Source organism: Pecten maximus, unplaced genomic scaffold (assembly GCF_902652985.1).
Source record: "Pecten maximus unplaced genomic scaffold, xPecMax1.1, whole genome shotgun sequence".
Lineage (NCBI taxonomy): Eukaryota > Metazoa > Mollusca > Bivalvia > Pectinida > Pectinidae > Pecten > Pecten maximus.
This window is the reverse complement of record NW_022981557.1, coordinates 1-24,480: the sequence shown is the minus strand read 5'-3', so window position 1 is coordinate 24,480 and position 24,480 is coordinate 1. Positions and strand designations below refer to the sequence as shown.

At 34.8% G+C, this 24,480-nt stretch overlaps 2 protein-coding genes across 2 annotated transcripts; one reads left to right on the top strand and one right to left on the bottom strand.

Moving 5' to 3' along the window:
• Positions 1 to 260: 260 nt before the first annotated feature.
• Positions 261 to 5,202, top strand: LOC117320128 (atrial natriuretic peptide receptor 2-like; the record flags this gene model as incomplete). Its single annotated transcript, XM_033874797.1, has 4 exons — positions 261 to 450; positions 1,071 to 1,154; positions 2,750 to 2,841; positions 4,422 to 5,202. Coding segments are annotated over 4 exons (441 nt in total), but the record flags the coding sequence as incomplete, so codon positions are not given.
• A 303-nt stretch (positions 5,203 to 5,505) lies between these two features.
• On the bottom strand, positions 5,506 to 23,455 carry LOC117320129 (serine racemase-like). The gene is made up of 9 exons (XM_033874798.1): positions 23,372 to 23,455; positions 21,991 to 22,032; positions 18,381 to 18,547; positions 18,129 to 18,213; positions 17,672 to 17,798; positions 13,205 to 13,255; positions 11,018 to 11,145; positions 8,638 to 8,688; positions 5,506 to 7,912 (listed from the first exon to the last, which is right to left on the bottom strand). The coding sequence occupies exons 1-9, from the start codon at positions 23,453 to 23,455 to the stop codon at positions 7,772 to 7,774; spliced, it is 876 nt and encodes a 291-aa protein (XP_033730689.1). The 3' UTR covers positions 5,506 to 7,771.
• Between the last annotated feature and the right edge of the window lie 1,025 nt (positions 23,456 to 24,480).

The window sequence follows — 24,480 nt, the reverse complement described above, 5'->3', positions numbered from 1 at the left end:
ACCTTACAGAGGGAACAGTCATTCTGGAACTTTTAGGTTTTGCCGCTCTCACGAGAGTCTCGTTCTTTATAAGATATATTAAGATATCTTATAAACTTTAAATAAAATATTTTATAAACATATAAGATATCTTGTATAATTTGGTAAAATACTGGATCAACATACATGTAGCTCCGCGAATAAATGATAACTTGGCTTGCCATAAGAATGCGTCAAATTCTTGTAAGTGAAATCAAAGTTATCGAACAATTTCTCAACAGGTTGAGACGATCGGGGATGCCTATATGGTTGTTGGAGGACTCTCCCGCAAGGGAGGTAACAGTCACTCCGCTCAAATAGCTGACATGTCACTTACTATACTGAGTGCGGTTATGACGTTCCGTCAAAGACATCGACCTAACGATGAGACTAGAGTGCGCATAGGCCTTCACTCAGGAATGTGCTGTGCAGGTAAGTCTGTTGCTTGATGTTTCATATAAATTAATGGGTTGCGAAGTCGGTTAGACTTACCCTACTAGTGGCGGATTGTGTTTCCAAGGAAGCTGAGAAACGGGCTGATGTGTTGTCGTGGTTTTGTCTTCAGGTAAGACACTTTACCCTTATTGCTCTGGATTGCATACTACGGGCCTCCTATATAGTGTTTAGAAATGTATTCACCATCTACTACAAGGAGACCCGGCCTCAAATTGAACCTAGCTGTTCAAGGACCGAAAACGCAAAAAAAAAAACGGACTTGGATTTATAAAAAAAAGAATATCTATATTAGTTGTAATGTGTTTGTTCTTTTTATGCTAATAAAAAACATAATATTGTCCTTTGCATTTCATGTAATGAAATTGTTTCTTGTTGCAGCAATACTAGCCCGACTTTCTGTCCCCAACGCCGTACGTTTGTCATTTTGACAGGGGATTTTTCGTGTATCAAGTCTGATGTTTGGACCCGAGGAGAGTGGGGCTATCTTCATATATTATTCGCAATTGATTCTGAAGTTTCTCGAAACATTTTAAAAAGACATCATGGAGTATTTAGATGACCAGATGAAAGTCTAGTAATTTCTTTATTTTTTGTAGGAGTTGTTGGGTTGACCATGCCTCGATATTGCCTTTTTGGAGATACTGTCAACACTGCATCAAGAATGGAATCCAATGGAGAAGGTTCTTTTCTTTATATCACTTAAAATACATTTTATGCTCAGTATTGTCAACACCAAATAAACAACCAAATAGAGAGGGTACTAGATATTGACAAATGTTGAGTTCATGACGTATATCAAGTAACCTAATACATGAATTAGTATTATATATATTTAGGTGTTTCGTTTGCATAAAGAATAAAACTTCACCCAATAGTTCGCACTGAAAACATTCCAGTAGATTATGATTGCGCTAGCTGCAGTTTGCACATATTTCTTTTATTATCAGGGTAATTCCCAATGCCTAGAAAATATATCAGGAAGGTGTACTTACAGAATAATAAATGGTTACGGCTAGAATTGTCAAGGCGCCATTAATTCATCATTGCGTTAATGTTTAAATTAAAACACAATTGTATACACCAAAACAAATACATACACATGTACCTTAAAAGTAGTCAATTATAATGAATGATTCGGGCCTTATATTATACCTCTCTCTAACTCTTGAAAATAAACCAAGCCTTCATTTTAGTAAGGATGCCATGTCTTATTTCATAGCAGCCATGAAAATGGAAAAAAAACTCAATTCATATATTAACATTAGGGTGATTAAGAATAAAACACATAAAGAGAAGATTCATTTTAAAATGTCTAACTTTTGATAACCATATACGAAAAAATGCTAAATTAATGGAACAGCCAGCTGGTGATCCCGCCAATGCACTATCGTTTACCGTGTCCTTCCGCTTCGCAGTTTCCAGTCGTTTATCTCATTTACTTTTTCTTTGCTTTTTATTCAAAACAAAAAGACATAAAATAACATCAAATACAATAATTCTTGTTAAATTTGATGATTTTTTATGTGAATATATGGCAAAGAAAACACAATTAACGGAAATGAAAAGGGACTATTTTCAGGCGTATTAACATTTAACTGATGTAATGAGATGAAAATCATCACGTGAAACGATACTGTAGTCATAATGTTCTCATGGTGAAATATTTGTTGTTTTTACTTGGTTTGTTTAAACAAAGAAGCAACACTCAGAATGTAAGCATACATTTATGGAGAGTAGATTCAATATTATGTATCAATTTATAATTCACAACTCAATGTTTAGAGATTCTTTGATTAAAAGTTTTCGTGTCATACAGAATATTTTCTCCATTGGTATATCATCAGTTTGCAACCTCGAGTAGGCTTTTTATCGATCCTGATTTATCATTTTGTAATGATCGGATTCTACTTTAGTATTGGGGAGGGGGTGTTAAACGCATAGGATCTAAGATATGCGCCCTCACAAACACATCGTCCGTTTTAATTGATATAACTGTATAATATACAATGAAAAAATATGAAAGTCTCTTTTACCTTGACTAAAACGCATTAAATGTTATTCATGTATGTTGAAAATCGGTAAGTATTATAGGTAAGATAATTATGAGTTTACGGAAAACAATTGTCAATATATCTAACTAAAATTATGAGAGTAAAAACATAACAATTTAAGATATTTTTAATTCATCTATTATTTATTATACTTTTCACAAGAATATTATTTACCCTATGACTTTATTAAGTGAAAGGAGGACATTGGTCGAATTCTATTACAGCTAAAAGGATCCACATCAGTAGTGTGACAAAGGAAGCCCTGGAAACATTTGGAGTTTATCACATCAACCTTAGGGGAGATATCCCTATCAAGGTATTGAATCTCGTATATGTGTAGTTAACAGCTTCTTAACGTCACAATTTCTACCATAAGAAATGATAATGCATTTCAACATTATGACAACATTTTTTTTCCTTATGAAAAACAAATTAAAAACGTTATTGGGTCCATGACAAATTTATGATAACCGTTATCTTAAAAATCATTTTTGATATAGTTTCTTCGCTTAGTCACAGCTCTCTTGATTAAGGATCTGCTTTGGTGAAAATCCAAAATGTTCTGACTTCTAACTTTTTAAATGTGATACCTCAATTTAAAGGGTAGAATACAGAGATATTAAAAAGCATATGACGGTGTGCTCGTTTTTGAGATATTGTTAATCAAAGGTTAGAATTTGACATTATATGTGATTTTACGTGAATTCTGCTGTTTTGACCATGCACACAACAAATCAAAGCAATATCTTAAAAATGTATCATCAGATATGTATGAATATTGTTGGAATTGACAAAACTAACATACTCTTTTAAATTAAGAAGTTAAATTGATCTAGCCAATTATTTTAATCAAAATAGCAATTTATGTAACCCCTAACCCTAAATTCTGAAGTATAAAATACCCTATTTTTTTTACCATTTTCGCTAGATTTAACGCTCAAAATAAAACGTTCGGCTGACAAACTCTAAGATATTTTGCAGATCAATTGGGAAAAGGTTTTTCTTTCTAAAACTAATACAAAAATTTGGGGTCAGTGCGTTTAATATTTGTCCTGAACTAATATGTTATTTTTTAGTTTTTCGGGAAAATATTTTTAAGTGCTCCAGTTACACTAAAATGTGAAAATAAAATGCAAAACTTTGTTGTTTACTATTTTCATTGAATTCAACATTGCAGTTTGACAGCAAAAAATGAATTACAATAATTAAAAATTGCCAACTCAATAACGGTTTTAGGTAAACAAGTCCAAAAATGTGAAACTTGAGCCTTGCCCAAAATGCTAGAAACAGCACTTTTCAAAATGACCGCCAAATGAACCATTTTTTGAAATTCTTCCAAAAAAAATCATCTGACATAAAAATCAATTCAGATACAATCTTACTATAAAGTTGTTATACATTACAAAAACGTTTTATGCAAGATCGAACCGAGACTTCAACGTGACTGAAACCTGAACGAAGAGCAGATCCTTGTGACCGTTTAAACTCTTGTCATCCAAGAACTTCTTAATGATTTATTACAGTTTATCTTTCGCTATGTATTGTTACACACGTGGATAATTTCTTTAAGCATGAATTTAGTAGTATAATAATAGTTTCAAATAATTTTACCATGCAGTCAGTTTCATCCTTTAGGACTTTAGAGGCGAGTGCAGAGGCCAAAAATATGGAAAACCATAGGAAAGTAAAGTCAAAATCCTCGTTAGATTTTGGTTGTCATCGATCAAGATTATTTTGCAGATTTTCTGTAATTCCTATTCACAACATAGCATCATCACGTGAAGTTCATCCTTTCATGTCTCCCGATCTCGACAACAATACATGTATATATTACAGAGAAATCGACCGTAAATGTTTCCTGCCACAAACTAAGCATATATTGTTGATCTATTTCAGGGGAAAGGATCAATGACAACGTACTGGCTAAATGGAAAAATCGGATTCAACCACCCACTTCCTATCGTAGAGTAACAAATGTTTATGTAAATCCCTATCCCACACAAAGTACTTTCAAAAATACCTAATAATATCTGTGAAACCATTTTGAACGGCAAACCACAACCAACCAGAGAGTTACAGAACTGATAAGAAGTACCACAATGCAGTCATGCGTTATGCAAAGCTGCATATATTGCTGAGCGGCCATCTCTTAAGATATGAGTAGGTATTTTGTTTCAAATCTTTCGCCATGACAGTACGCATCTTGTTTGGCAAAGTTCTCCTCATCGTTCATGACAAAATTCTACTCCTCATGAACTACCCAATTGTTACATTATTACTGCAATACCGAAGTTCTCGTGCCAAATACGAGACCATTCAATGACAATGCTCACCTTTGCCACTTATGGAAGAAGCGAAGCCCAATCTACTTTATAAGGAGATTTAATCCATGTGCCTTTTAGTTATTCAGATGACGTCGTCTGAGGATTTCAGCACATTTTTTTTTTACTCCTGTGACCTTGAATGTGGGTCAAATGCCATTCCTTTGAACAAACTTAGCCGTCCGTCATCCTATATCAAGCCAATATCGGTAGATGTATGTAGAGAAAGAAATCTAACATGTTGTAATGTATATACAATGTACCTGGTAAACATATCTATATAGTTGTCATCTGAAATTGTCATTATAGTGAAAATATATTTGTAGCTTAATGTCAATAAAATGTCATTAACCTTACTCAAATTCACCTTGTTAGTCTTCAGCCTAGATTGTTTTATAGTAACTTGGTTTGTAGTTTAATGTATATTTCAGCTGTGGCCTAGTTGACCACAGAACTACATACATATTCTATGTAAACGTCAGTCGGAATTCGGAAGAACAATGGCTTGCTGTGGATTTTCTTGTTCAATAACACGACACCTGTACAATCATATTGGTATGACATCATAGTTATGACATCAAAGGCACACTGATGATGTATATTATACAGGCGTGCTTTTCAATTCACACTTTGACATAGGAGAAATCACCACAAATATGTGCAATAGAACTGTACAAATCTTGGCTGTACAATAATGTAATTTATTACGAACTTTGTTACTGCACATATCACACTTTGGCATTAAAGAAATCACCGCAAGTATGTACAATATAACTCTTTATAAAAATATTGGCTATACAATAATGTAATTTAATACACTGTACATATCAATGTATTTCCTAATATTCACACAAGAGTGAAGCACCTGATAGATATTGCACAAATATTACTTAATAGTAATTACATCAATTAATACTGGCTATTTATTCATAATTAAACCGTTATATATTATAATATTGTAATACAATACAATGGAATCACCAATTATATAAAGAAAATTAAATTTATCAAAAAATAATTCTATATCAAAACAACCATAAACATGCACATTTGTATCACAAATTTAATGTCACTATTTTGAGGGCTATTCCAGAATTATCTTTGTAGGAGGGCTGGGGGCCACATCCATTACAAAGGTCTCATTTTTCAGTATTTCTTCACTTAATATGTTTTCATATTTGATAGCTGGTGAGGTCACAACACCTTAAATCAATTCACCAGAAATAAAAATACTTTTACGATGTGTTGTTCCCTTTGAACTACTTGTACCAAAACCGTGGGTCTCTGAAACTGCTTTCCACTCCCTCCCAAATTTTAGCACATAAATTAAGAATACTGTACAAGTATTGTTTATATAAAATAATCGCTTATTCTAATCAATATTGTGAAACATTCAGAAAACTTACTGTCATTTGAATTATATAATTATTGTGACCTTTATACAGGTAAATATTAGGCATTTAAACAAAATGTAAAACACAATGTATTTTCCTTTTTGTATTTCAAAAGTCAAAGAACGTTAATATTAATGTGAGGAAGAAAAAATCAACATGAAACACACAATCTTTAAATGTTATTGTAAACACTCAATCAGTAAATACTCGTTGAGTGTTTTTTCCAATGTTTTAGCTTTCAGGACGGTCGGAAAAAATTAATCACCGCAAACATTTTTATCTTTGTATACAATTGCAAGTGAATGTTAAGAGAACTCATATACCATCAAAAGATATATAGGTAAAGATCCTGAAAATTGATTAATGAGAAAATTAATTGGATCAGTAGCACCATAGCCTTTACAAAAAATTAGTAAAATTAAACTAAATAGGCCGATTATTTGACAGTTGATCTGAAATCTTCTGAAAAGACAATTTACATATTCGAAACATTGACAAGTACAAATTCAAAATGCTGGAATGTAGATTTAAAATGCCGACATGTAAAGATTTTAACTGTGGCAAGAACAAATTAAAATGTGGTAAGATTCAATATGTTAACATGAACAACCTGTTGATTTGAACAGATTCACAACAATGATATGTGCATGTTGAACTAATTGATAAACAACCTGGTACATATTAAAGCACAGAAAACATACATATCTAAAAATATCCTGGGTACATCTAAATATACCCAAGGTACATCTGAAATTACCCTCGTTAATACCCTGGGTACATCTAAACGCACCCTTGGTAATACCCTGTGTACATCTAAAAGTACCCTTGGTAATACCCTGTGTACATCTAAAAGTACCCTTGGTAATACCCTGGGTACATCTAAAAATACCCTTGGTAATACCCTGGGTACATCTAAAAATAACCTGGGTAATACCCAGGGTACATCTAAAAAATACCCTTGGTAATACCCTGGGTACATCTAAAAATGTCTTGGGAAATACCCTCTGTGCATCTAAAAATATCCTGGGAAAAAAAAACCTGGGTACATCTGAAAAATACCCTGGGTACATATAAAAATACCCTTGGTAATACCCTGGGTACATCTGAAAAATACCCTGGGTAATACCATGGGTAAAACTAAAAATACCCTGGGTACATCTAAAAATAACCTGGTAATACACTGGTACATCTAAAAATACCCTGGGTAATACCCTGGTACATCTGAAAAATACCCTGGGTAATACCATGGGTAAAACTAAAAATACCCTGGGTACATCTAAAAATAACCTGGTAATACCCTGGTACATCTAAAAATAACCTGGGTAATACCCTGGTACATCTAAAAATAACCTGGGTAATACCTTTGGTAAATCTAAAAAAATAACCTGGGTAATACCCTGGGAACATTTGAAAATCTTAACTATCCTGGGTAATACCCTGGGAACATTTGAAAATACCCTGTGTAATACCCTTGGTAGTACCCCGTGTATATCTAAAATATCCTGGGTAATACCTGTGGTACAATTCACATCTAGTACCAAGGTAACTTTTCTATATCCACATTGCCACCACACAGGATAACACCTATGTTTTTCATCTCCTTGTCCATGCCAGCAAGCTTTTCAGACATGGCTGCTGCCACAGCAGCTCCAGAGGCTGCTTCAATCACCAACTAGAATATAAACAAAATACAACAGTAAATGATAGGCTGTCATGGCTATGGGTGTGTTTGTCACAAAATGAGACTTCTGGGAGGAATTATCCATATTTTTTACTGAAATCAGCAAAATAATGGCAATCTCAACTATTCAAGAAGATTTTTTTCACATTGTGCAGACCCATGCCCCATACTGAATACTGTCAAAATGTCTAGAGTCTGGTGTAGGGAGAAATCTAAGCCCAAGGTTAAAAATTTTGAAGTGCATATGTAGGACATCAAATTTGCTGTGTATTACACTTAAACATATTTCATTCACATGCATTAATTCTCAGAGTACATCATGAACAGAGTGAAATTTATTTTATACCCAGACTTAATTTAGCTGTTGTCAAATACTGCAAATTGTAGTGAACAAGACAAACATTCAATGGTGCTTGAAATGTGCAACAAAATTCACAAGGTTACAATGTATCTGGTTTTGACGTGATGGTTATAATACTGTATTGTGATGACATGATGTTTTGTGGGTGGTGCTGTTTTCAGAGAAAAAAAAAAATTTTGAATTAAATAAAGATATTAATCATTCTCTAAATAGCAAATATTAGAATGTACACTAATCTTAAATTATAATAGAGTGCTGGTTGGACAATTTATTATCGGACTGTGACAAGGCATCCGATGTAAGTTCCTTGCTATGTAATCCTCTAACATTGTTGGAGTAGAAAGTGAGTATTTACCTTCATCCTTTGAAATGCAAACTTCATTCCCTTAATCATGTCTTCATCACTCTGAAAAATAAGAAACATTTCCCAATTATATCCAGTTGCCTTTAAGTTATTTTCTACATACAAAAACAGCTGTGGGAGCCCATGTCCAGATGTACATATTTCCGTATTCATCTAGTTGACTGGACACATTGACAAAATAAAGTGATTCTCAATTGTATTATATCCAAGACCTGATTTCCTATCTCTACTATAAACATTGTAGTTGATAAAAATAGATATCACAAAATATATTATGTAAGTCCCTAAAAAAAAGCAAAAGTCGCTGGATTGAATAGCATTGCTTTATGAGTTACTGGAAAAAGTTTTCCCCAAAACAACCTCCCTGTCCACAAATAAGCCCCCTTCATATCTTTGCTAGGGATCATCAATTTTCAAATAGCAAGCTAAAAGTGGTTCACAAATAAGCACTTCCCAAACTTCAATGCTGAATTTTTTTATGCTAGGGGAGGGGGGATTAGTTGAGGATAAATATGGTACAAAATTCTTACACTAAGGGAGAGGACATGTTTTGAGGGGTGTTTATTTGTGGATAATATGGTACTTAACTTTTACACTAAGAGAGGATGCTTATTTGAGTATAAATATGATACTTAACTTTTACACTAGGAGAGGGTGCTTATTTGTGGATAAATATGGTACTTAACTTTTGCACTAGGGGAGGGTGCTTATTTGTGGATAAATATGATACTTAACTTTTACACTAGGAGAGGGTGCTTATTTGTGGATAAATATGATACTTAACTTTTACACTAGGAGAGGGTGCTTATTTGTGGATAAATATGCTACTTAACTTTTACACTAGGAGGAGGGTGCTTATTTGTGGAAAATATGGTACTTAACTTTTACACTAGGGGAGGGTGCTTATTTGTGGAAAATATGGTACTTAACTTTTACACTAGGAGAGGGTGCTTATTTGTGGAAAAATATGGTACTTAACTTTTACACTAGGAGAGGGTGCTTATTTGTGGAAAAATATGGTACTTAACTTTTACACTAGGGAGGGAGCTTATTTGTGGATAAATATGGTACTTAACTTTTACACTAGGGAGGGAGCTATTTTGAGTATAAATATGGTACTTAACTTTTACACTAGGGGAGGGCTTATTTGAGGATACATATAGTACTTAACTTTTACACTAGGGGAGGGAGCTTATTTGTGGATAAATATGGTACTTAACTTTACACTAGGGGAGGGGGCTTATTTGAGTATAAATATGGTACTTAACTTTTACACTAGGGGGAGGGGGCTTATTTGAGGATACATATAGTACTTAACTTTTACACTAGGAGAGGGTGCTTATTTGTGGATAAATATGGTACTTAACTTTTGCACTAGGGGAGGGTGCTTATTTGTGGATAAATATGATACTTAACTTTTACACTAGGAGAGGGTGCTTATTTGTGGATAAATATGCTACTTAACTTTTACACTAGGAGAGGGTGCTTATTTGTGGATAAATATGGTACTTAACTTTTACACTAGGGGAGGGTGCTTATTTGTGGAAAAATATGGTACTTAACTTTTACACTAGGAGAGGGTGCTTATTTGTGGATAAATATGGTACTTAACTTTTACACTACAGGAGGGAGCTTATTTGTGGATAAATATGGTACTTAAATTTTACACTAGGGGAGGGAGCTTATTTGAGTATAAATATGGTACTTAACTTTTACACTAGGGGAGGGGCTTATTTGAGGATACATATAGTACTTAACTTTTACACTAGGGGAGGGAGCTTATTTGTGGATAAATATGGTACTTAACTTTTACACTAGGGGAGGGGGCTTATTTGAGTATAAATATGGTACTTAACTTAAGTAAATAATAAATAATGTAATCAATTAAAAGCAAACCTGTCCTATGTCTTTTATGCATTTCTCTTTGTATCATTGCAGTCTAGGGCTTTGGCTTTACAAAATGATAAAGAAATTAAACATAGTAACAATCTAATCAAATTTATGGCTGTTTCTGTATATTGTTTCTACAGCAATTACCAGTACTGTAGGGAAGACAATTCATCATTATCCTGATCTATTTAAATTCATTTACATTTTAGAATTTGAGGGCACCAAAATGATAATATTATTTACAAGTATCCAAAAATAATATCATTATGTCATAAATGCAATATTGACTCAGTGTTTCTAAAAATAGAAATATTAAGTTAATATCTCAAAGTATTAACCTTCATGTGATCAATGAGAATTGAGGATCCAATTATCTGAAGATTGTAATGAATGTACTATAATATTTTAAATGGAAAACATTTAAGAGCAGAATAATATGGAATCAGGACTTCTCCTACTGTTATACTGTATATCCACTTACAGTAGTGAAGACATCTTTTTCAGCATGCTTAAGCAATATTGGAAAGGTCACATGACCAAGCTGTTGTGTTCGTATGGCATCTGCGATGGTATCAACAAACTGCGGAGGGTTTGGCCACAGCCTTTCACCTGATCAAAGGATATCATTAAAGTCAGTACTTAGCGGAAAACTTACTAGAGAAAATACATCTTTTTCTGCTAGTTCTAAGAGTATTGGCCATGTTAGGTGACCTAGATGTTGCATCCTGATCCCGTCAGCGATTGTGTTAAGAAATCGTGGAGGGTTAGGCCAGAGTCGTTCACCTATACATATACAAGCATATATACGGACAAGTGTTAGTGTAATTCCATATCACCAAACAGAGACAGCAGGGTAAAAAAGGCAGTTGATAGTGTTATATACGCAATGCAATCTTTATGATGGTATTAATTGACATCAGATGGAGAAACACGATCGTGAAACTTCAGTCAAATCTAGAGAAACATAAAGTTTGAAATTGTAGATTTTTATATATGATTTTTTAATGAAAAGAATCTCACATGAGTGTAAAATTGATAAGGAATTTATTTAGACTCTAAATGAGTTCAAAAATTTAATATTTCAGTAGCACTTAATGATATATTAAAACTCCATGATACACTGACATGAGTATAAGATTGTATTTATCAAGAGAGGTAAAAGCAACCCTATTTGTACACATACATGTATGTGTAGAAGGGGATTTCCCAAAAATGTGCATGACAACATCATTTTATATGGTTCTGCGTCTGCTACACATAACAACAACTTGTAGCACAACGATTAGAGGTAAGTCCAAACATGTAGACAATTAGGTTTGAATGACAGATTTTAGCAATGATTATGTTTTAGAGCATCTGTATTTTCTGTAGATTATGTTTTTGAGAGTCAAAATTAGGTCTTTTTTGGTTTAGTAACAAAATATCAAGAATCCAAATGTTAAAAATAGACACTTCAAAGCAGTCCCTACCCTGGCAAAAGTATATAGCTTTCCCTACGTAACTATGGCTTACACACAATCTACCAAAATAGGTAAAGGGAAATTTTCTCAAGCTGAATTAGCATTGACACATGATTAAAAAACCACTATCATTTTACCATTTCTGTGATAGTTATTACGTGTATATTATTTGCATGCAGAGATAAAAAAGTTAAACATACCTTATTACAAATATTAGTTTGATTTCATTGACTTGTCATGCATTTATAAAGAATTATTCTAGAGGAATATGTAACTATGATTAAAATATATATACAGTGAAATCTGACTTTACTGTCACCCAGTCAATGTGTCGGATATGACAGTGTGTCAGTAAAGTCAGTGTCCGTAAAGACACTGAAGCATATAGCTGTTCTGTTAAATAGATTAGATGTTATAGGATTTCATTAAAGTCAATGATCCGTAAAGTTAGGTTTCACTGTATTCATATACATGTAATACACTGTACGTATAGTTTTAAATTATTATAATACATCATTTCACTTCTATGTTTGGATGGCCTTTCTGCCTTTCAGTGGACGAGTTGTCATGTTCTGAATATAATGGATAAGAGCTATAGCGTGTAGATTATATATGAATACAGGGTTACAATTAGACACAGTTCAATAACCCCAGGTCATTCACATCCATTACACTCAGATCAACAACACCAGTGATATGGTGACCAGAATGGAAGCACACAGGGGGTGGAAACTGGAATACAAGACGATGGCCATTTCAAATAAACAACATATAGGAAGCATATAGCATGCCATCTTTTGCATATTTTGCTTAGTGTGTTCCTAAGGGCACAACAACCAGCACACGATAATCTGTGCTCTCCGCTTCCTGACGAACCGTCCTGAGAAGGGATCGAAACACACTTAGGATCTTAATCACTTACTTGTACTGTCTGATGCTGTACATATTAACCCATTACTTAATGAAGATTTGCATCTTTTGAACTACATATTGAACTAATTACATATTGAACTAATTACATATTGGACTAATTACATATTGAACTAATCGCAAATTGAACTAATTACATATTTAACTAATTATATATTGAACTAATTACATATTAGACTAATTACCTATTGAACTAATTACATATTGAACTAATTACATATTGAACATATTGAACTAATTACATATTGAACTAATCACTAGACTAAGTTTACATGTACCTGCTCTCAGTGACTTCTCACACATCTTGCCTTCAGCCTCCACAAGAAATACTACAAACAGAAAGGAAATAATTCACTCTATCATTCAAACAAAGCACTTGTTATTATAATGATTAATTACTGGTAGTGAGCGGTCATTGATGTCATTCTGGTCTATGATCAGGTCACTTGTACACTAAAAATATACCATTAAATAATATTGATCAGTATTGAAAACCTGGTGCAGTCAAAATACAATTTCTTAGAGTTCAAAAGTTATTAAATTTTTGATGACTTGTAAATGTTTGTTGAAGAAATACCCAATTTCGATGCCTGGTTTTACATATATCTACACAAGGTCAGAAAGTCATTCAATTAAATTTTTGGTTTACAAAATGATGGTTATTTTTCAATGTCTGATTTGATGGCTAGCTATAAATTAAAGGTGGGAGTATCGATCCCTCACTTTCAATGTCAGGTTTGATGGCTAGCTATACAGTATATAAGATACAATCAAAGTACTGAAAGTACTGAAGACACAAACGAAAACAAATTATTTTAACTGCTTTTGTTTAGTGGGGACATGGTCAACTTTGTATGGAACATCACCAATACCTGATTAGGACTAGGACAAAATATTGGCAAGAAAAGAAATTCATATCTACTTTTGATTGCAAGTGCGTCTTGGCAGCTAATTGTCAGAATAGGTACTCAGGTAATCTTATTTGACATCTTCAATGGGTTAATGTATACGTAGTTGTAGATGTAATATGAAGGTCCTAGATTACCTGTAAAATTAATGAGGCCTTTCTTTTCAAACTTTTGAGCGCTTCACAAATTATCATTATCATTAGCCATTGAAAAGATATTTATACATTTGATGTAGCGCCCCATCTAGCTACCAGCTTTTAGATCAGAGCTCAGGTTAAAAACACTTGTGTGATTGTTTTAGGATTTTATCGTGTGTGTGAGCCCTGGTTTGAATGATGTTATGTCAAGGTTTTGAATGATATTTTGTGGCAGATTGTTCTATCCCTTCAGTACCTTCTGTAAAATAGCGATAACAAACTTCAATTGTCAAAATACAATATGGCTGCCTGTTGACCATGTTGTTTTCCGATTAGTCTCAAAATGCAATATCCATAACTAGGCACCGAGGGGAACCTACATATAAAATTTGAGAAAGATCCCTTCAGCACTTTCTGAGAAATAGCGATAACAAACTTCAATTGTCTAAATCCAAGATGGCTGCCTGTCGGCCATATTGTTTTCCGATTGGTCTCAAAATGCAATATACATAACTAATGTAAGCACCAAGAGGAACCTACATATGAAATTTGAGAAAGATCAATTCAGTGCTTTCTGAGAAATAGCAATAACAAACTTCAATTGTCAAAACCTAAGATGGCTGCCTGTCGGCCATATTGTTTTCCGATAAGTCTCAAAATGCAATATGCATAACTAGAAACCAAGAGAAACCTATATATGAAATTTTAGAAGATTCCTTCAGTACTTTGAGAAATAGCGATAACAAGAATTGTTTACGGATGGAGGGACGGACGGACCACGGACGCAGGGCGATTTGAATAGCATCATCAGATGGTGGGTTAAAAACACCTGGGTCTGATAAACAGACTCTGGAGGCGTAGAATGCGGATGTAGACAGGGCAGGGTATACCATCACAACGGCCACATTAAACTAAGCACTATATTCAAAACTTAGAATTAGATGCTCATATCAGCTCAGACTTGAGACAGTTTCTTAATCGCTCATTAAAGTGAACATGATTTTCATATAGCACTCTACGTTATATGTTTACACTCCATACTGTGTAGCTACAAATAATCTATACAACAAAAACACATTCATTCACATGTACAGTTCAAATCAATTTGAAGTGGAATTTTGTTTTTCTCCGCAATAGTATATGTACCATATACATAACTGTAACTGCACGATACATATATATATGTATGGTATATATATCATGTTAATTAATGTTAGTGAGATGTGAATGTAGCTATATGTATTGATATCATCGATTTCAAAATCAGAGTTTTTTTTTAATCTGCAGCATCTGTCAGATGAAAATGTAGTTCGAATGCCCAAACTGGATGAACTGTACATGTAGTAGCATTCTTCAAAGTCCATTATGAATGCTTTTCATACAAATGTATTTCTTTCAATTGTTCATGTGTTTAAATTATTAGAACACTGAAGTAATTTTTATTTTCATAAATATGGAAGTACTGCTTATCTTTAAAACTAAATTGGATATTGATAAGATAAATTTGCCAAAAATGTTAAAAATCAAACCTTATTAAGTAGAATCTAAACAGTTGTAAATGGCTAAGCCCACTATTCTTAACAACAAAATTATTCATTTTGATTCTCTGTCAAATATAATCAGGTTACTTGAAGACTTTGTCAGAAAAGTTAACACATATATACATTATTAATAGTTGCTTTAATTAAATTAATCTGAATTTGAACATTAAACCGACTTAACAATTAAAATGAAAAAAATGTGTTTTCACCATTGACCATAATTGATAAGAAGAAAATAATTATTTAACTCAACCTATGATATAGTATGTAACAGCCATCAAGACAATACTATTATCTTAATCATGCCAAGTTATTTCACAATAGGATATATGCACAATAACACAAACAAGTTTTACACATTTTTGTTGTTTAGAAGAATAATGAACTTAGAAATTTTTGCTGTTCTTCTCAAATAATATGTACTAGTGTTGTAAAGAAAAAAAGATTAAATAATAATAATAAATCTAAGTTATAATAAATTATTTGCATTGATTTATCAATACTTTACTGTGCATTAGTTTAAAGGTTAATTTAATTCAGAAGCTGAAATGATTTAAGACAGAAAAAACCGCAGATGTAGGAATATAACATTTCCACTGCCTTTAAATATCTCTGGTTAAATTTCTTTAAATATCTCTGGTTAAATTTAGCAATCAGTACATTTCCATGAAAAATGGTGTTTTCTAAAGAGTTACTGCCCTTTAACCGTCCCTGAAGCGTTCAAAACTCCACCAAACATAATAAAGGTCTATGTAGATGTACATCGTAGACCCCTTTCTTTTTTATAATATGCTTCGACTGTTATGTAATATTTCAAATGATAATGATAGATCATTTTTTTTTTAAACCATCACGAATATTAGAAAAAAAGAATCAGTCGCTATAATTAGAGATGAAATTTTCAGTGACGTCTACATCTGCATGCAGACAGCCACGTTAATGCGGTACGCGTTCTGTAAACGAAAAACTTCATGTGCATTACGTAGGATATAATCAATAGATCCGAAGTCAATATTAATATTCACAAGTCCATTTGCCTTTTCGAAACCCTATTCAGTGAGAATTTATTTAACTTTTTATTTGCAAACATGCGTATGGTACTCGACTGCCGTTGTTGTGATATTGTCATGATGAATAGACAACTTTTTTCTTTCGTAAAAAAACATCTATATAATCTAACCATCTGCAGACTACATCAATCACATGCAAGTTAATATTTCAGTGAGAAAATGACAGTCAAACACCATTTTTCAGTAATGTAAACAATAATAAAAGCAAGAGTAGGTGATCAAACCCAACTTTGACTCAAAATTGGGTTTGATCACCTACTCTTGCTTTTATTATTGTTTACATTATATTACTGAAAGATGGCGGACAAAATCGGATGCTGGATGAGTGATTTTCAATGTACAAAATAACAACGATATTCCGACGAAACTTTATCAATATTATAACCCATTCAGTAACATGCCACCAAAGAAAAAAAACACATAGATGTCGATGATGAAAATTCAGCGTGATGTTAGTAGATTTTTCTTCCGGGTCACAGGTAAGCAGCAATATGGCGCCAGCGAAAAGTCGATTGTATCATTCCGCGTGAAATCTAATGCGTTCAACGCGGAAAAATATTCTTACGTATCATCGACAGAACATACTTAAATTAAATACTTTGAAAACTATCTATTTGTGAGGTTCTGTTGTTTTGTCATATATCTAACGAAACTGCAGTGTTGCATTTGACTCCGTAAGTCACGGGACTATTATTTTTTTTTGCGATAGAATATGATTGTGAAGTGGCAGTGGAAGTTGTGTCAGAGCGAACGAAAATGCCAAAAAAAAACCCACATTGTCCTGTCAGCTTCTAAAATACAACAAAACAAAAGGTCTTTTTTTAATAGCTGAACTTCACTGTATGTCATTTTTTATCGTGAATATTTACGATATTTACAAATATTTACTGCATAGCATTACGGAGTTACTGTAAAGCAACGGTTAGATTGGCCAAGGCAGTATCCGCCAGAGGGCATCGTAGATTTTGTCAGCTACACCTCAAAAGCGCTGACATAGACTCAAACTTACGTTTGTGTCAAAAACTACTCAGTTTTGATGTCTGATTCGATGGCTAGCTATATAATATACAAGATACAAAAATAACTCACTTTTGATGCCTGGTTTGATGGCTTTTGCAGCAATGGCTATACCAGATGACATGCCACCTCCACTGACAGGAACAAGAATGGCATCAAGATCTGGTGCCTGCTTCAGCAGTTCCATAGCTATGGTTCCCTATAGAACGACACAATGATTTTAATGATCTTTGAAGACTTGACCTTCTTGGACTGAGGATTTGTGTTTGCTTTTACAATTTGCAATTTCATATTAAGTGTACACCGTTAATGTTTAATCCCAAAAGAACATCCGCACAAACTATTAGCATCCCATCACAAATAATGACTGCATAACAAACACTGCAAAGTTTGCTACAGGGGTAACACTTAGTCTTGATCTACCACTTTGCAACAGGAACATAGCAATAACCAAAGGCTAATATACGAAAGTATCCAATACATGTATTATATCATTTATAAAACAATGATTCAAATGTTGTGACCTTACCTGACCTGCAATGACATCATGATGATCAAAAGGGGGTATAAATTCCAATCCCCGCTCTTTAGCGATTTTGTCACATGTCTCCTGTCTGAAATATAAAAGCCAAACAAATCAGATATATTTTAATTCAAAATGTTCTAACATAAAATTTTTGTCAGGCATACAAATGTACAGAAGATGTACTAACTTCAATATTGTGCCATGATACACAGGAACAAATACTGATGCCTTGAATTGAGGTGATGACATACTTACCTGGACTGTGGGGTAGGTTCACACAAGACCAGTTCTGCTCCATAGTTTGTGATGGCATCCTTCTTGACCTGTGGGGTGTCCCGAGGAACAATGACTGCACAACCGAGGCCTACAGTGCTTGCTGCCCAGGCCAATGCCTGACCATGGTTACCTGTACTGTGTGTGACCTGTAACAAGTAAACCTGACCATGGTTACCTGTACTGTGTGTGACATATAACAAGTAAACCTGATCATGGTTACCTGTAACAAGTAAACCTGACCATGGTTACCTGTAATGTGTGTTACCTATAACAAGTAAACCTGACCATGGTTACATGTACTGTGTGTGACCTGTAACAAGTAAACCTAACCTTGGTTACCTGTAACAAGTAAACCTAACCTTTGTTACCTGTACTGTGTGTGACCTGTAACAAGCAAACCAGACCATAGTTACCTGTAATGTGTGTGACCTGTAACAAGTAAACCTGACCTTGGTTACGCTGTAACAAGTAAACCAGAACTTAGTTACCTGTAACAAGTAAACCTGACAATGATTACCTGTAATGTGTGTGACCTGTAACAAGTAAACATGACCTTGGTGGCCTGTAACAAGTAACCAGACCATGGTTACCTCCTGTACTGTGTGTGACCTGTAACAATAAATCTCACCATGGTTACCTGTACTGTGTGTGACATATAACAAGTAAACCATACCATAGTTACCTGTACTGTGTGTGACCTGTAACAAGTTCACCTGACCATGGTTACTTGTACTATGTGTGACATATAAAAAGTAAACCTGACCTTGGTTACCTGTACTGTGTGTGACCTGTAACAAGTAAACCAGACCATGGTTACCTGTACTGTGTGTGACATATAACAAGTAAACCTGACCATGGTTACCTGTAATGTGTGTTACCTATAACAAGTAAACCTGACCATGGTTACATGTACTGTGTGTGACCTGTAACAAGTAAACCTAACCTTGGTTACCTGTAACAAGTAAACCTAAGCTTTGTTACCTGTACTGTGTGTGACCTGTAACAAGCAAACCAGACCATAGTTACCTGTAATGTGTGTGACCTGTAAACACAAGTAACCTGACCTTGGTTACGCTGTAACAAGTAAACCAGAACTTAGTAACCTGTAACAAGTAAACCTGACAATGATTACCTGTATGTGTGTGACCTGTAACAAGTAAACATGACCTTGGTGGCCTGTACAAGTAAACCAGACCATGGTTACCTCCTGTACTGTGTGTGACCTGTAACAAATAAATCTCACCATGGTTACCTGTACTGTGTGTGACATATAACAAGTAAACCTGACCATGGTTACCTGTACTGTGTGTGACCTGTAACAAGTAAACCTGACCATGGTTACCTGTACTGTGTGTGAGCCTGTAACAAGTAAACCTGACCATGGTTACCTGTACTGTGTGTGACATATAACAAGTAACCTGACCATGGTTACCTGTACTGTATGTGACCTTTAACCAGTAAACCTGACCATGGTTACCTGTACTGTGTGTGACCTGTAACAAGTAAACCTGACCATGGTTACCTGTACTGTGTGTGACTTATAACAAGTAAACCGACCATTGGTTACCTGTACTGTGTGTGACCTGTAACAAGTAAACCTGACCATGGTTACCTGTACTGTGTGTGACCTGTAACAAGTAAACCTGACCATGGTTACCTGTACTATGTGTGACATATAACAGTATACCTGACCATGGTTACCTGTACTGTATGTGACCTTTAACCAGTAAACCTGACCATGGTTACCTGTACTGTGTGTGACCTGTAACAAGTAACCTGACATGGTTACCTGTACTGTGTGTGACTTATAACAAGTAAACCTGACCATGGTTACCTGTACTGTGTGTGACCTGTAACAAGTAAACCTGACCATGGTTACCTGTACTGTGTGTGACCTGTAACAAGTAAACCAGACCATGGTTACCTGTAACAAGTAAACCTGACCATGGTTACCTGTACTGTATGTGACCTTTAACCAGTAAACCTGACCATGGTTACCTGTACTGTGTGTTACCTATAACAAGTAAACCTGACCATGGTTACCTGTAATGTGTGTGACCTGTAACAAGTAAACCTGACCATGGTTACCTGTAATGTGTGTTACCTATAACAAGTAAACCTGACCATGGTTACCTGTACTGTGTGTGACCTGTAACAAGTAAACTTGACCATGGTTACCTGTACTGTGTGTGACATATAACAAGTAAACCTGACCATAGTTACCTGTACTGTGTGTGACATATAACAAGTAAACCTGACAATGGTTACCTGTACTGTGTGTGACATATAACAAGTAAACCTGACCATGGTTACCTTTAGTGTGTGTGACTTATAACAAGTAAACCAGACCATGGTTACCTGTACTGTGTGTGACATATAACAAGTAAACCTGACCATGGTTACCTTTAGTGTGTGTGACTTATAACAAGTAAACCTGACCATGGTTACCTGTACTGTGTGTGACCTGTAACAAGTAAACCTGACCATGGTTACCTGTAACAAGTAAACCTAACCTTTGTTACCTGTACTGTGTGTGACCTGTAACAAGTTAACCTGACCATGGTTACCTGTACTGTATGTGACCTGTAACAAGTAAACCTGACCATGGTTACCTGTAATTTGTGTGACCTGTAACAAGTAAACCTTACCATGGTTACCTGTACTGTGTGTGACATATAACAAGTAAACCTGACCATGGTTATCTGTAACAAGTAAACCTTACCATGGTTACCTGTACTGTGTGTGACATATAACAAGTAAACCTGACCATGGTTATCTGTAACAAGTAAACCTGGCCATGGTTACCATTAACAAGTAAACCTGACCATAGTTACCTGTACTGTGTGTGACATATAACAAGTAAACCTGACAATGGTTACCTGTACTGTGTGTGACATATAACAAGTAAACCTGACCATGGTTACCTGTACTGTGTGTGACCTGTAACAAGTAAACCTGACCATGGTTACCTGTACTGTTGTGACCTTAACAAGTAAACCTGACCATGTAACCTTTACTTTGTGTGACCTGTAACAAGTAAACCTGACCATGGTAACCTGTACTCTGTGTGACCTGTAACAAGAAAACCAGACCATGGTTACCTGTAATGTGTGCGACATATAACAAGTAAACCTCACCATGGTTACCTGTACTGTGTGTGACTTGTAACGAGTAAACCAGACCATAGTTACCTGTACTGTGTGTGACCTGTAACAAGTAAACCTGACCATGGTTACCTGTACTGTGTGTGACCTGTAACAAGTAAACCTGATCATGGTTACCTGTAACAAGTAAACCTGATCATGGTTACCTGTACTGTGTGTGACAACAATCGGGAAACAAGTTTTATGATTCTTTTATAAATCAACGCTGGGCAAGTACTTGGAGCATGATGATATGGTCTTGCTGTGGAATCTAGAGAAAACCTAAAAACACAATAGGGCAGGTAACCCATAGGTAACTTTTTCATATCTGACCAGGGAATTAAAATCCTGTGGATTGGTGAATTGTAAGTGCATTATCTAGGCCACCAATTGTCTTAATTTGTCTACAAACTTAAAATTATGATTGATTATTACGACCTACTTACCACACCAGCAACATTAGGACTCCTCTCTTTAAGGGCAATCACCTATTCAAAACAAACAAAATACATTTTTAGAGTCTAGTAATTTGTCAGCAAGCTTTTTCACATTGGCGCAAGAAAGTCTATATTTATCTACCATCATTTAAACAAGAAAGAAAAAGGGAAATAATATTAGTCAGAATTCAAATGCTAAATTATAGAAAGAATATCTAACCAGGTACACGTATAATATTTCTTAAACATACTGATTACTTTTTTCCATTAATTTCTTTAACCATGAATACAAAAACAAAATGCTTTTGCTCAAGCAAGGCTGGCATTCAGATTTAGGCCAATACAATATTTATCTGTTTTGAATAAAAAAATAAAAAAATAATTGTATGATATATGTTACACTTCTGTTGTTGTTTTTTTTTCAAATCATTTTGATATCTACCTTTATATTTTGCATATACATGTAAAAAGCTAGGTTTGTAAAAGGGGCTTTTAAAATCTGTAGTCAAGAATTTAAAACATGTTACAGTTATCAGTTTGACTAATACTAATACATGTAACTATTATGATGATCATTAATTCCTATGTGTACATCTGCAAACTCTGAATTACAGAAACAGAAGTAGTTACACAACATTGTATTATGCTTTTTACCTCAGAAAAAAATCTACAAAATACATATAGATTTAAGGGAAATAATTTTCATATTAAACATAATGCTTACTTTATCAGTCATATATGCCAAGAAAAAATGTAAGTATCGGTAATCAAATTATGAGATAGGTGAAAATTGCAATGAATACATGTATATATTCATGTAAAAAATAGCGATTTTCCAAACCTGTGATCTCTACTAGACATGTTGTTCACCAACAGATTATAATACGAGAGAACAAAGCCAGTTAAATTTAACATAAGACATGCATATATACTGTATATACATGTATACTCATAGCATGCACCAGGAATGGGGTTCATTAAATAGGACATCTTATAATTGTCCAAAAATCTTAAAATGTCAAGAACAATTACATGTTTAAGATTTAGAGGAAACTCACAGGGGTACCATAAGAGGAACAACTATTTTGGAATAAATGGTGAATAAAACTATTGAGACATCTCCCCTGCCACATGTGCAACTTGAAATCCATATTTTATTAAAGAGTGCTCTGAAGCTAATAATCAATTGTGCTCATCATGACAACATTCTACCTGAAAGCACAATAGAAATCACTACTAACAAGGCACCTTTTCGACTAGTACTGATGAGCTGTTTCTTACATCCCTACAGTATATCCCACTGCCTAACATTTGGTATTCATTAGAGAGTTCAAACCCTATGAGGATATCTCGGTCCCGGGGCCATCGGCTGTCAAGCTGATCACTTTACCATCTGAAGAATGAAAGAGGGGAAGTAACTCTGGAAGATCGGAAATACTTTGAAGAATTCTTTGGATTCTGTTCCCTGATCCATTTTTGGTTTGTTTTTGTTTAACGATCCTGCTAACAGCAGTGTCATTTAAGGACGTGCCGGGTTTTGGAGGTGGAGGAAAGCCGGAGTACCCAGAGAAAATCCACCGGCCTGCGGTCAGTACCTGGTAACTGCCCCACGAAGGTTTCGAATTGCAGCCAAGAGGTGGAGGGCTAGTTTTAAAGTGGCTGGACACCTAACCTCTCGGCCACAGCGGGCCTTATTTTCCCTGACCAAGATATACCATGTGATAACATGTGGTACTCAGGCCTAGCACTCAGCATTTTGGGAGTGGGATCATAGATTAGACTGTTGTCAGTATAATGTGACCAGGTGGCGTGTCCTGCTGGGTGTCTTTGGCAGTATATACATGTATGCTTCAGGAAGGTTGGCTCAATGAAGCTGGCATCAGTTCTGTGCTATCAAAGACCAAACACGAATATTCAACACACAGTTTATCACACACAGGGAAGGCCAACTTTAAATGTTCAAAGCTGTTGATAAGACATTAAGAAATATAAAACCAAACCCCACAGGCCCACAGTATATGTTTATATACAGTATTTTTAGTATATATACCATTGCACAGTATACCTGCAGGGACATGCCTATATAGGCTTATGTGATACAAGATTGTCAGAAGACAACATAAAACTCGGTAGAGCGGGTTAAAATTCAGAATTCGTTTTTTTAAAGTAGGTCAAAGGTCATGTGAAAGTCAGCAGGTCTCTACTTTCACACTACTCCCTCCTTCACAAAGTCTTTGCCCCCGAAGACAACCACAACCCATGCTCTTTAGCTCCAAGGAAGCATCTCAATCTCCTATAGCTTGCACTTGGAGTAGTCAACAACGGCACCAAATCTGTAATATGAATGGGTAATATAAAATATCCTGCCCGTGCCAGGCTTCGAACTAGCAACCTTTTGCTTTAAAGGCCAACATCCTATCACTAGGCTAAAAAGAAATTCCCGCTAGTCTGAGCTAGTATATAAGGTGACCTTATACACTCCACTTTTACTAGATCTTT